We start from the raw sequence: 13,075 nt of genomic DNA, 5'->3' as shown, positions 1-13,075 counted from the left end.
TTTACAAGAACAGGGCAAAACAATATATACATACAAAATGAGGCCTTTAACCTAGAAATCGGAGGTCCAAATAATATATCTTGTGTTAGGCTTGTCATATGATGGACATATATCTAACTAAAACAATTGTGAAGTACTCCCTCTACTGTGTTACTAGACAGAGAGAGCAGATGATGGGCCTCCCTGTAACACAAGTTCGTGACATAGACATTGATATTAATCGGATTACTAGACAGAGAGAGCAGATGATGGGCCTCCCTGTAACACAAGTTTGTGACATAAACATTGATATTAATCGGATACCAAAAGATAAAGAGAGCATAAGTGATGGGCCTCTCTATAACAGGCAAAATAATAACTTTTACATTACTGAAACTTCAATGTATGATATTAACATAAGTTGATAGTAACTGGCTGGGAAAAGGATCCTCAAAGGTGTTATCCTCTATTAAATGACACAATAGCAATGTAAAGCATAAACGTCGTTTAAACTTGAATATATAACATTGACATTACTTAATCATAACTTACTACAAAAGGCAACCATGGGATGTTATCTTCAGGTAGATGACACAGTAGCAATGTACCTAAAACACGAATAGATGATGTATAGTGACTATATACATAACCAATATTATATCAAGGCAGGCAGGTCAATGGGCCAATGAACACAACTGTTCCATGCAAATGCAAGCTTTCATGAAAACGTAATATCGTCAGGTGGAAATTACTGTGACATGAGACCGAAAAAGCATGGGCTGAAACAGCGATATTCAGACATATTCTAAAATTCAAGAGTGTCCAGTGTGGACTATATAAGGTACCTGTGTTATAAGGATATGATTCCTGTACTTGAGTTGACAAAAACACCTAGGGCGTATGGACAGATAGAATTTCCTGGATGGATCAGCAAAATATCTGAAAAATCAAACGAAGGTCTGTAAGTAGATGAATAAGAAAGACTCGAAAAGTAGGTCGTTGCGCCAGGATACATTTAGCTAGTAACATTAATGGTAAACCATTTACCTTAAAAAATTTGTTCAGATGCCGATACTCAATTAAAAAGTGCATGAAGATAAATGGTAGTCCGACAATATTTCTAGCTTCATTGGTAAACAGTAGTTCTGAAAAATAAATCGATGAAAATGAGCACCATATGATCTGACAAACGTCAGTATCATAATGGCGGTTCAAGATTTATATAATTACCTGCATCAACAGATAAATATCTGTGATATTCGCTAGACAGACTCTACTTGAGCCGGCTGATAATGGTCAGTTTGGGTCTGATGGTCCCAGAGATACGACTGAAAATAAATAGACAAATGCGCTAATATTGTGCAAATGATTATTTCAACGAAAAAATGTGTTAGTGGTTAAACATCCATCAACAACCCAAAACGGATATATATGGGCAATTCGTTCTCATTAGAATTCTGAATTCATAGATTCTGTCAAAAAACACAGACAGGCTAACTTTCCTCAATATTCCTAACGTTACACATATGGCGGGTCGTTAAAGAACTACGGCGCGGCAAGCGAGCAATAATAGCCTGCAGTCTGCACCGTGTGACCATGCAGAGTAAAGAATACCGGAGCATGGGTAGAAAACTATACTGCCTATTTATTAATAATAATAATCGAGGCCGGAAGAATGTACCTGATAAGAAAAGCTGCCCCGAGGTGGAGATGGGTTCTGCGGCGATGCCGGGATATGGCGTGCCGTCGATCGAATGAGAAATCAACGGGATGGCACTGGCCAATCCCTTTAAATGTGCGATTTCAAGGGCGTGGCGGTCGACTGCGGCGGGGATGGTAGTGGAAATGAATAGCGGACTGCCTTTAGTGAGGAGGAAGAGACATAACAACACGAAGTATGGGCAATGATGGACTGAAGGGGAGCCCTGTGACAGCATCTATATAAGAACCTGATCTCAGTATGGAGATCGATATAAATAAATCAACGTTTGGGTAAATAAAACAGAACGTGATTGAAGGATAATAAAGGATGCATTAGCCTCAATGAAGAGACCGGTACATTGAAGTTACTAAATATAAATAACTGATGAGGTATCATGAAAGGGATCTACACTCACCTGGTCTATGAGAGCTAAACGATCTTAGCGAATGAAACGGGCAAGGGGAAATCCTTATGGGGGGGGGGGGGTGAAACGATGTCATAATATAAACGCGGATGTATGTGTAACACCTGCTTTCTCATCGTGTTACAAAGGTGCTAGATAGTTCTACACATACCTAGATTAAAGAACGCCGAGCAGAGCATCTGCCGATGTCAGGGGGGCAATATTCTATTAATAGAAGAAAATAGATGAAAGGGATAATTTAGGTGATAGCATTTTCCCAGGGCAATTCGCAATTCAATCCATTTTTGAAGGTACCAAGCGAAAAAATCCAAAAAACTTCCCGTTTTTTTCTGACTGAGCTTCCACCTTTGCTATCTGGTAGTCTGATCTTTTCAATGATGCGCCATTTGAATTCATCTGGCGTGTGTCCTTTCTCAAGGAAATGCTTCACTAATGGTGCTGCGTGTTTCTGGGTGCGGATAGCTGAACGATGTTCAGTGAGCCTTACCTGTATAGATCGAGATGTTTCGCCTACATATCCTAGTTGACATGGGCATAAGATGAAATAAATACAGTTCGCAGTTTTACAATTCCACATATCATTTGCATTGACACGGCAACCATTGTGTTCAAATGACTCACCTGCCATGATATTTACACATGATTTACAGGAAGAACATTTCACAGTCCCTTTAACAGGGAAATTGTTATCTATAGTTCTTTGAACGAACTCGGATCTAGGTTGATTAACAGTAAATCGTGAATGCACTATTAGATCCTTCAAATTTTTATTTCGTTTATGTGCAAACAAGGGTTTGTCCAATCTTTTTCCTTCCTTCCTGTTGCATCACAGGCAGGAAGGATACTTTAACTAACACTGGTATATTGGCACAATCACAAGAATGTACAGTTCACAGTGGCCTTGACTCCTCCTGTTCTTGAGGCAAGCGGGTACAATCTGTGCATGCTCTTCTTTTTAATGCAAGTCACAGCCTTGCTGCATTCACAGGCAGCCATTTTTTCTTAGGCCTAAAAACAAAACAAACACAAAAGAGTATTACATTTATGTAAATAAGCCCATTATGTTTTCCCAACCCCATACTAATATCCTTAATAAAAGATTTCCTAGCAAAGCTATTAGTTTAAAGCAGCTTTTCTTATTATTTGTGCTCAACATGCAAACATAAATATGTGCAACATAGCATTATTATGCATTAGTGTAAATTTGAAAAGCGCAAACATTTAATACATACTCATAGCAACATGCTTTAATGTTTTAGCTAGCTTTTCATGCAAAAAAGCATTTAGCCCCAAGTGTAGTGTTTGGCGCATTTGTTAATTAGCACACCTTGTAAAAAGAGGTGTTTTAAACTGAAATTTTCATCTAAATATGCAACAAGCCAAAGTCTCTTAAGACAGGGACAGGGGTGTATATTATAAGGACAAATGAGCTGGGAAGAGAGAACACATTCTATGGTTATTCTTCACAACCAAAAAGGCCACTTAAATCACGTTTTTCTCTACACTGCAAAAACACATGTTAATTCAGCAAAAGCATTTCAGACTGACTAGGCATAGTTTCATGTCTCATGTGCCATTTGTTTCCACTTGCACCAAAATGTGCGTGTCAGTTTAAATGCAGTCTGTCCGAAGCACAAAAATAAAGCAATGCCTGGCTGTAGATGAAATCTACTCCATAACTTGTATATGTACTATTGTTGCCTGCTTCTGTCTGCAGGCCAGTAACCAGATGAACAGCCCAATCACGTCCCCGGCTCAGTCACCAACGCCTTCTCCCGTTACCAACCTCAGCAGTGTTTGCACAGGGATCACATCGCTACCTGTCCTCGCCCAGTTCTCCCGGCCTATGGTGCCAGCACAAGGTAAGAACTAGAAAGAGATGGTCTAGTAGGGGGCGTCTTGGATAAAGGTTAATAAGTGTCTTCTGTCTGCACGCTTCATATGCTGATATTGGAGAGGCCTTGACTTCTCAGGGCATTTTGGTAAACGTTTATATCACGGTTTTATTTCTCTATTAGAAACATTCGACCTAGGCTATAAACTCTATAAATAAATACAGGCACAATGTATGTCTTCAATCCCTTCAAAATCTTCATGTTTTATTTACTGTTGGTATATTGACGTCCGATGTATTTGTCAAAAAATGACACCTAAGGAAATTGTGTAAAGTAGGCCATATTTTTCTTGGTATTGCCCTGAGACAATCGCAGTGATATTCCAAGGGGTAGGCTTGGCATTCTGTAACAGCTGAGGCCTGGCACAATAGCAAGCACAAACGGCTAACCCAAGTCTTTTTGTCTCTTGCTGATATTAATCTTGGGTTTAGGCCAGTGCGAGTTCCTCGGCACCACAGAAGTCTTTGCTCTATTCAGTTGAGCTTTTGTCTGTTCTGCACCAAGGATCCAAACCTATTGTTTTTATTGGTTTTAGGAATTTGATAAGTAACTACCTCTTTGACAGGTAGCCTTTTTGTCTTACTCATACTGTTAATATGGGGTTCTTTTTATTGGTGGTTATTCCTGACATCAGACTCCTCACCTCTTCATTTCCCTCAAGATGGTGTAATGGATCATGAAACTTATCTTTTGCACCCACAAAGGAGGTCCAAACCTCTGCCTGGACTCTGGAATCCATCCTGGACGTGACATGGAGTAGTACAGGGCCCCACCCTGATGCACTAATTTTTTCAGGTCGGATCTGGAGTGTCTATCGTGGAAACTCTTACTCTCAAGAAATTAAAGTGTATTTACAGTGTTTTGGGATGTCTCACCCAAATGTTTAAACATCCTTGTCTCTCTTCAGAATAAAATGTCACTCACAGACCTGCACATCTCTTGTTGCTGGGGCTAAAGCACTTCTCAACGACTATCCTGCTCAAGTGGTGTATTTCTAGTTTAAGGCTTTGTTTCGCGACTCGCTTCAACATCATTGTGAGAACCTATCTTGGATGATTTCGACCCAGAGATGGAGTTAGCCATGGCACCTAACCCTTTACTAGAGCCTCTAATTCCTTTCCTGAAGTTTCCAGCCCCTGATGCCGACCTCACACTATTTGCAGCTTTCACACAGGCAATGGTGTTCTTTTCCTGCTCCATCCTGGCTTCCTCTGGTGTGATAACCTACCCAAGAAGCTGTAGAGGCCTCCAACCAGGCTTTTACCAATGGCTCCAGTCACCAGTCGACCTTACTCATATTCTTTCTGGCTCAGTTCCAGCACTGGTGGAACCTCCTCCGAAGCGATTGCTTGTTTCTGTCCCTGATGCATGCCACCAGAGCAGCATCTTCAAATCGTTACAAAGCATAGAAAGTTTTCTGAAGACAAAGGCAAGTTTGGTCAGCTGCCTATACAAAGTCTGCTGAAGGTGGACTGGATTCTGTGAGATAAGAAATATGCAAGAATTATATTTTAGAAGAACTAATTAGGTATTCTTTAAGTGGGTTTTGGCTCCTGCAGTAGCCCTTCCCAGACTTCAGGCTGTAACCAGAAAATGTTTTTCCATCAATGTGCAGTTAATGGTGGCAGATGGTGCTCTCTGACATCAGCAGCAAGATTTAAACTTCACAGGAAGTGACATGCTGGAAACGTGTCTCCGCGCCAGTTCTTTTGTGTCCGCACCTCCACAGAAATGAGATACTAGCAGCATATGTGTTTTTTCTCAGTTGTTTTATTTCAGTTCTTCAGAGTTGTGACATGGCCTATTTAAATCGGTCATTAAACCCTGTGTGACCTGTCGCCAGCACATGTAGACAAACCCTTATTACCTGGGGAAGAACCATGATGCTAAATTATGCACCCTTTGCTACAATGTGCAACTAGAGGCTCTTTGAGAGAGGGAGGCCAAACTGTTCGTGCTCCACATAACTCCCTAAAGTTCTACATCTCCAGATCTCGTTCTCATTTGTAGAGTTGACATAAAAGGTATAATTTAATAGTTGAAGTTATTACTCCCATTGTGAGCTTTACACCTGAGCCAGTACTAGTGTTGCAGACTGCAACTCTTGGTTGAACTTCCCTGTGGTTGGAGTGTAGGCCTCTCACACAGAAGCCTTTCAAAAGGTGATGCTAGCCATTTTTGACTCTTCCCCTGTGATGCTCCCCAGGAAAAGTTGATGGTCCTTAATTAAAGGCCGTCTCAGCAGACTGTGCATTGCTGAGATGGCCTACAATTGAGGACCGTCAACTTCTCCTGTGTCCGATGGAGGACTTTAGCCTCTAACTAAAGTCATAGGCAAAGGCTGCACCTCTGATCAAGTCAGCCATGAGCCTCCATGCGTACTGATGAAGGGTACGGGAAGCTAGCCACCCTGTCCGTTGCATAGGTGTTGTGAATAAAGACTACCCACTCACACTACTGTCCTGATAAAGGCCACCTGACTCGTTTTAGCAATTCTTTTACCGAACTACGTCTGTCTTCCACGAGATGCTGTGGACTAGTAATTAACCCACTCACGTACCACTATTTCTTTTAATCATATCCCTCTCCTCATTAATAAACCTCTTTCACAGGAAAATGAGATTTTTAATCACTAGTCACTTTTCACGATTACGACCACCCAGACAGTCTCCCTCCCGGTGGAGGTTGGTTGATCACTTGGAGAGCCAAACCCTGAAGTGATTACGGCCCGATGATGACACTATCCATCTCACCACAGAAGCGGAGAAAAAACATATACCGCGCACTGTGAAAGTGTGGTTGAGGGTCTCTGTTGCAATATCCTTGAGACTCTGTATTGTTGACACAAGTGATTCATTCCTCAATGATTGCAAGACTGAATGTAATGACCCGCACTAGAGGATTTTAGAGAACCAGGATTAAACAATTTCTTCAGGGGAGTGAAGTTATCCTGTTTCCTTCTATTCCTTAGACATATATTTCCTAGTTGAGTTTGAAAATGTTAAACATTCTGAAACCTGTGCACTAAGATCAAGTTTGTGACTGTAATGAGTACAGCTTATTGCCCCTTGTGATCTCTAATTTTACCTTTTTACTCAATCTTCAAAATATAAATTAATTTGATGCCTCTCCAAATACTCAGTTTCCAGCCCAGGAAGGTTAATGACGACTGAGCAGGCAATACAGTAGATAGTGGTTTGTTATACCCACAGACGAGTGTTAATTTGACACCCATGTCTAATGTGGCAGATTCTCCCAGCGTTCCTCTTATTGTACGTGCCACTGCTGTCCTATTGTGGAACGTGGCTGGGTTACGTAGCAAGTATAAACATTTCACACTCCAGCTGTCCCCTCGAGGTGTGGTAGGCCCAAAGGTGGCTTGTGTACCTATTGCTCAAATTGGTTTACTCAAATCTAGTTGTTACATCTACAAAAGCATTTTATCAAATTATTTCCATTCTAATCTCATCATCAACATTGCTGGTATTAATACATTTTTATAAACATGAATACGGTTTAGATAGATTACCAGTTTTACATATATTACCAGTTTTTACGTCAGCTCGACACTGACCTGGAATCACTAGCCTCTAATGACTCAAGAGAATTGATCAATTTATGGGAGGAGGGGTTGACTTTAATGTTCGACTGTGCCCATTGCCATCCAACAAGGTCTGCGGCCCGGCTAATCCTATGAACGATGATATTACCCACTTTTTGCACACTGAGTATGGACAGTTACTTCACTACTTTTTAAATATGACCTGGGTTTTTGTAACAAACTAAGCCACCCCTCTGTTGAAGTAACTAGTACATTCAAAGGGAGAGGGAATAAGAGCTTAATTGATTACTTGTTGTTTCCAAATTGTTGTTCTGTTACGGTAACCAAATTTGTTTTACACTATTTTGCTATGAGTGATCATTTTCTCCAGTGCATAGAGCTAGATATTAACTCCATCACTGAACAAGGGGCAAATCACTGTTTCAACAGTTGAGAATATTAAGATTTCCCACTTAAATGGCTGAACTCTACGCTGGTCTATGGTAAACCCCCACATGTTTTTTAGAACAATCAATTACTAAACAGAGCGAGCTTTTGAAATCTGTTTAGATGAGACCGCTAGGGCATCCAAAGTCATTGAACCATTCAATCTCATTACCAGAGGCATTAAAGAAGGGTTAACTTCTCATCCGAAAAACGTAGAAATAAAGCCTCGTGGCTGGTTTGGTTCTGCCTGAACTAGGGCCCATAAGAGTTTAAAATTAACCCTAAGAGGGCAACCTAGTAACATCAAAGAAGTCCAAGACACTATAAGCTTGCCCTAAATCTTCGGTAAAAAAGATCTGAAGGAGGAGGCCTGGGAAAATCCACATGAGGCACGTCCTAACGACAACCACATAACCTTTTGTTATGTAATCAAAGCCCTTATCTTAAGAGTTGACAGACCTTGAATTGAAATCGCAATTACAGAGAAAGATTGGTTAGATCATAATTCTAAAATATACTCCATTATAACGGAGTGTGTTTGTGAACTTTCTCCCTCAGTGTCTACCACTGACCCTCCTTTAACTGTTCTTCCCCATGAGCAGACCTACCCCGATTTTACTCTCGAAGTCATTTCAGCTCTAAGGTCGGGTGAAGTAGGTAGAGCACCGGGCCCAGACGGAATCCAGATGGACCTTATATAAATCTAAAATCGAACTCTGAGACACCCTCCTGACTCTCCTTTCCATATCTTTTCAGAGTGTTGGTTTTTTAAATAACCTGGTCAGAGTCTCTCATAGTGCCTATCCCAGGGCTTTAAGTGGGCCGGGTCTCAATGGTGCTGAGCACTGTCAGTTTTTTTAAGGGGGCCTCGAAATGGGTCTCTATTGGGCTCTGTTTTGTTCCCTGACACAAGCGTTCCTGGACTGCAGTGACAGCAGGCACATAGTTCTGCCCGTGCTCCCTATGCTCACTTCTCACTAGTTTAGAAGTTACGGCATGACATCATGCCAGGTGAGGGGAAGGGAAATCTTTTAAAGAGGGTAATTTTCTCTCTGGATTTCCCTTCTCTTTTTCGAAACTCCGGAGCAGCAACATTGATGTGGTGTCACCAGAGCTTTAAGTGGAAGCTTTTTCATTATTATATGTAAGCCATAGTTGCTGCTTATATATCTTAGGCAAATAACCGTTGACAAAGCCAATAGTCCTGATTTGTAGGTATGATGTTAATTGTTGTATCGTATGTCTGGGTGCAATGACAAATACTAGTCGGGTGGCACATTTATGCTAAGCACAGATTTTTTGCTTATGTGTTTTTAAGCCAGACCCTTAATTCCCTTGACCACACCCCTTTGAGAGACCCCATAGTTTTTCATCCCACTTAAAGCCCTGGCCTATCTATAAGAAAGGCAATCGTAATTGTCCTGTTCACTATAGACCAATCTCTTTGCCAGATTCTTTAGTCAAAGTGGTTGGTCGTATGCGTGTATGCAGACTACAGGATTGGGCCGACTCTAATAATATAATTTCGGATGTACAATATGGTTTCCGGCCATGAATATGGACTACTGAGCAGGCCATTAATCTGATCAGTAAGATAGGAAAATATTTTCACATTAAATGTGACCATCTGTTCATGGCATTTGTTGACTCGTCCTCCACTTTCTATTGCGTCATGCATGAAAAACTTTGGACCACAATGCTCACTATGGGTGTGGATTTTAACATAGTCAACTTCCTTAGACATTTACACTCGACCAGTACAGCTAGGGTACATTACCTCCTCAAAGGCAAATGCACTCAGCGAATTAGCATAGAGACAGGGGTCCGAAAAAGGTGACCCTTTTTTGTTTAACTTGTATGTCAACAGCTTGGGCAGTACATTAGTAAGTAAATGTTTTGACCTCCCCCAGGTCGGGCATCGTCAAATTCCTGCCCTCTTCTATGCAGACGATGCGTTGCTTATGGCCCATACGCCATTGGCCCTACAACGTCTACTTGCTGAATTTGTTTATTCTATGCAGAATTTGGATCTGCAAACTAATAGAAGTAAAACCTTTGTTATGAAAGTGGGGAAAAGAGCAGTAAAATTCTGCTACATTTTAATTGACAATACCATCATAACTCGCACACCATCTTTTTCGTTTTTAGGCATTATATTTGACCAGGAGGAGATTTGGAGAATGGCGATGAATTCTAGAAAACTCCAGTGTGTTAAATTCATCTCGGCTCTGCTCAACTTCGCTAGGAAATTGGGCATTAAACATCCAAAAGTGAGGATGACCATATACAACTCTAAATGCTGGCCTATCGCTGTGTACGGATCTGAGTTATGGGGAAATGTGAATGTTGACTCATTGCAACTGACAAAAAATGCTTATTTTAGAAATCTCCTTGCCCTTCCTAAAAGCTGTTCTACTCTTGTTTGTCATATGGATTTGGATGTCCATTAGATTTAAGGTTCAGCCAATTTTACTCCGCACCAAATCTGGTCATCTGATCATACAGAGCTCAACCGAGCTATAGCAAGGGACTGCCTTGGATCAGAGTGTGCTTCCCAAATCCCTTGGCTAAAGTATGTTAACCAATTCCTGACAGATATTGGCCATCCTGAATACTAGGACTACCCAGAATCCCTGATTAGTATCTCCAGAAAACCATTAAAGTTGGAATGTTTAACACTGCTTGAGGAATTAATGTTGTCTTCTGAAACGTCTAAACAATCTGTACTTGAACATCAGTTGATTTTGACTACTTTTGAACTGCAACCTTACTTAACAAATGTACATAATGCTCAACATAGATTTGTATTGACAAGTTTTAGGTTGGACATTTTCCATTGTTTAACGAGATTCCCTTACAAGAGTAATTGGTCGCATAACGTAGCGCACTGTGCTTGTGACAATTCATCTAAACAGTCCACCATACACATTGTGTTTTTCTGTAGATTTTATTCAGATTTGAGAAACCAACTAATTAAGCCACTCTTAAAACCTTTAAATTTTGTGCAATGTTGACCAGCCTTTATATACTTACAACTACTTCAAAAATTGTGCACACGTGCCGTTTTGTCACTGTTTTTATGAGCGCCTCTCCCTCGAAGGAAGCTGGTATTATGGAATTAGAACACAGATTGTTCTATTTGAACTGTATTTGTTTTGAACTGTTTTATCGTTTCTCTTTTAATCTGAATATTGTATATTGTTTTCTTACGTGTATGCTTTTATGATTCACACGGTGATTTAAAATAAAGCTTTTTTTTAAATTGAATTGATTGAACAGGCTCATTTCGCATCTGTGCTAAGAAACTGGCAAACATGTTGCAGAAGAGATTACTTTCTGTTCATAGAGGCCGTCAATATCTTAGTCAAGGAGACCTACTCAAAATGTCAGACTCCTTCTGCAGTATTGCATAGCCTCTAAAAGTGCAGTGTATAGGAGTTACTTCAGGAAGAATTATAGCCTCCGTGCATACAATACGCACTAAATACTGGCTAGTCCTAAGAGGGTCCACTGAAATTATTGAAAAATCAGGTGTTTGCAGTATGTACTGTTGTAGATCTACCTGCCATCTAGTATCTGGTTCAGATTATTAAAACTTGTATTTCGTAAGAATTTTCTTTCGGTTTTGAGAATGGCTTACGATCACTTCCCCAAAGCCCGCAATGCATCAGCGAGCAGACTCAAGCCTAAATAGTTTCCCCCACTATTTTGTCCAGAACTTAAACCTGGTGCTCTCTTCAACACTGCTTTGGGACTGGGGGAAGGCTGCCTCATGGCCCGTCATGACAAACCCCATGCCAAAATAAAAACACCTTCTCACCTTCAAAGTCTTTTTGATTTTGTCTTAGTTATCAGAGTTGACACAATCCATTCAGTGTCCACTCCTGTGATATACGTTTATTATTAAAGGCATATTGTGACATCAGAAAGCGCCTTTAATAAGAAACAAAGCTCACAAGTTTATACCAAAACAGCCACCCTTCCTGAGAGAATGTGAAGTGTGTACAGACCACTCCTAATCAGTCATAATCTTTTTATTTCGGCACAGTAAGTATACATGGAAAAAAAAACATTAAAATCATCTAAAAATCCTGCCACATTGATAAAAATCACAATAAAGTTGCCTAAAACTGTACAAAAATAATTTGGGCAAAATGCAATTAACATATTCATTAATAGCCTCAATTTAACTGTCCCTCTTAGAAAACTAGGCATAGAAAAACAAATGTGCTCTAGAGACAATAATTCTAAAAATGTTAAGGCTTGTCCGTTTTGAGTAAAATTCAAACCATTTATAAGGGGAGGTATAAATTTGCCCCTCAGCGGCGCATAAAACCTACAGATTAGTTTAAAGTGCATTGTGTCCTGCACTGAAGCTGAATCACACCTGCAGAGGGCCAGGCTACCAACCTGATGCCAGCCTTTCAGTACCACGAGCAAACTGTGTATCACGCTAAGCCTAAATCTGGTCCAAAGATATTGATGATTTGTGAGAGACACCATGACCAGATAAGGCTCCATGTGTGGGGCAAATCTCAAAAGTGTATGTGCACAGACCGTGTGTTTCACTATCTGCTCTAACTCCCTCCTGTCTTTTCTATTGGAATGGAATCTAGATTTAGTCCATTTTAAATCTGATATTTTGAAATAAGCCTGGCCGTTTGAGATCATAAAACATAGATTTGCCATAATTCAGCCAGCCAATGCGATGTGCATTTCCAATTTCATACATTCCCTTATGATGTCATTGTTAAGGGGATGGTCCATTTGAAACCCAGACAGATAACCATCCAGGGTGAGGACATCAGAAATAGAGCCCACCCCAAGATCCTCGTGAGCTATATATGCTGAGGTATATATTCTGACTCCTGCCTCACTCTGGGGCTGAGACCAGAGTCACCCAAGAGAATAATTCTCCCTTTTTGTAAAATGTGTCCTCATAGCCACAGATATTACTCCCTTAAGGAGCAGCCAAAAGACACTTGGTTTGGTAGATCTTAATCATGGTATGGAGTTGTTTACTTCCCATCCTAAATACAAAGTCAGAAACTGCTGAAGTGGACTTTACCCATCAGGAACATTTAATT

The 13,075-nt window shown here is 40.5% G+C and overlaps 1 protein-coding gene across 4 annotated transcripts in view; it reads left to right on the top strand.

Moving 5' to 3' along the window:
• R3HDM2 (R3H domain containing 2) overlaps positions 1 to 13,075 on the top strand; it is a 906,692-nt gene that overhangs the window by 760,699 nt on the left and 132,918 nt on the right. For all 4 annotated transcript variants that reach the window (XM_078688982.1, XM_078688980.1, XM_078688983.1 and 1 more), the window contains one exon: positions 3,823 to 3,967. In XM_078688982.1, coding sequence (XP_078545108.1) covers positions 3,823 to 3,967 — 145 coding nt within the window. The remainder of the gene's footprint in view (positions 1 to 3,822; positions 3,968 to 13,075) is intronic.

The sequence above is a fragment of the Lissotriton helveticus genome, chromosome 1_1, assembly GCF_964261635.1.
Source record: "Lissotriton helveticus chromosome 1_1, aLisHel1.1, whole genome shotgun sequence".
NCBI lineage: Eukaryota > Metazoa > Chordata > Amphibia > Caudata > Salamandridae > Lissotriton > Lissotriton helveticus.
Note: the sequence above shows the minus strand (reverse complement) of the source record. Positions and strands in the feature narration are given on the sequence as shown.